This window comes from Elephantulus edwardii, unplaced genomic scaffold (genome assembly GCF_000299155.1).
Source record: "Elephantulus edwardii isolate Elephantulus edwardi_28Jun2011 unplaced genomic scaffold, EleEdw1.0 scaffold00368, whole genome shotgun sequence".
Lineage (NCBI taxonomy): Eukaryota > Metazoa > Chordata > Mammalia > Macroscelidea > Macroscelididae > Elephantulus > Elephantulus edwardii.
Genome location: NW_006400118.1, coordinates 1,587,624 through 1,589,086, shown reverse-complemented (window position 1 = coordinate 1,589,086; position 1,463 = coordinate 1,587,624). Strand labels below are relative to the sequence as shown.

General features: G+C 56.7%; 1 protein-coding gene across 2 annotated transcripts in view; it reads left to right on the top strand.

Moving 5' to 3' along the window:
* Positions 1 to 558: 558 nt before the first annotated feature.
* DHX36 (DEAH (Asp-Glu-Ala-His) box polypeptide 36) overlaps positions 559 to 1,463 on the top strand; it is a 59,563-nt gene continuing 58,658 nt past the window's right edge. For both annotated transcript variants that reach the window (XM_006902098.1, XM_006902097.1), the window contains exon 1: positions 559 to 855. In XM_006902098.1, coding sequence (XP_006902160.1) covers positions 634 to 855 — 222 coding nt within the window. In that variant the 5' untranslated portion in view covers positions 559 to 633. The remainder of the gene's footprint in view (positions 856 to 1,463) is intronic.

Sequence of the window (1,463 nt, the reverse complement as noted above, 5' to 3'; positions counted from 1 at the left end):
GTCTGACATACTTTGGGCATGTTGCAAGGAGGGACTGGTCCTTGGAGAGGGACATCATGTTTGGGAGAGTGGAGGGGCGGTGAAGGAGAGGAAGACCCTTGATGAGATGGATCGAGTCTGTGAGTGGAGTGTGGAAATGAGTGTGTTTGAGACAGCGAGGTTGGCACAGGATAGAACGGCGTTTAGGGCTCTTGTACATAGGGTCGCTATGAGTCGCAAACGACTCGACGACACATAACAACATGACTGCACGAATGCACAGGTACTTTAATTGATATTTACTATGCAAGGTCTAAGTGAAAGCAAACTCTGAATGTGACTTGGAGGAATCGGAAAGCAAGTCACACAGCATTTCCTGGCCCCGGAGAAGGAAAAGCCGCTGAGGGTCTCTGTGTCCCCTCGGAGCTATAACCACAGGCGAGAACAGCTCGGCCCGGAGCATCCCATGAGCCCCCGCGCGGGCTCCGCTACGTCACCCTGCGACGTCACCGGAAGGGGTGCTTGTGACGACACGCAGCTTCCGCTCTGCGCGGGGCGCCGGAAGCGGAGCGGAAGTGGCCGTGCGCTCGTTTCTGGGGTCCTGGCGCCATTTCTAGCGGTTCCGAGTCTCCCGAGTTGTATTCCGCCGGCACAATGAGCTATGACTACCATCAGAATTGGAGCCGCGACGGCGGTCCCCGGAGCTCCGGCGGGGGCTTCGGCGGGGGCCGGGGAGGGGGACACGGCGGGAGCCGAGGCTCCGGCGGCGGTCGCGGAGGTCGGGGCCGGCACCCGGGGCACCTGAAAGGCCGCGAGATCGGACTATGGTACGCCAAGAAGCAGGGGCAGAAGAACAAGGAGGCCGAGAGGCAGGAGGTGAGCAGCCGCGAGGAGGGAGGGCGAGGCGGGACGTCGCTCCTCTTCCTTTCCACGTCTTCAGTGGGTTTTGTTTCTTAGTTGGTGCACGTGCTTTATGGAGGTTGTTATGTGCCGTCGTGTGCGACTCATAGCGACCCTATGTACAACAGCCCTAAACCCCGCTCTGTCCTGTGCCAATCGCACTGTCTCCGACACTCCCATCCCGATTACGCCAGTCACTGAATCAATCCACCTCATAGAGGGTCTTCCCCTCCTGCGCTGTCCCTCCACCCTCGCAAGCATGATGTCCCTCTCTAAGGACGGGTCTCTCCTTGCAACATGTCTAAAGTATGTCAGACGAAGTCTCAGAATCCTTGCCTCCAAGGAGCAGCCTGGTTTACTCTCTCTAGGATGGATCGTTTTGTTTTCTTGACAGTCCATGGTACATTCAGTACTCTTCTCCAGCACCACAGCTCAAAAGCATCCACTCTCCTTCTGTCCTCCCTAGTCATTGTCCAACTCTCTGATGTATAACAAGTGATTACAAAGACCATGGCTGGTATCAGGCGCACCTTAGTCTCAGAGAGACACTGTTACTCCAGAGTACTTTAGAGAGGTCCCTAACA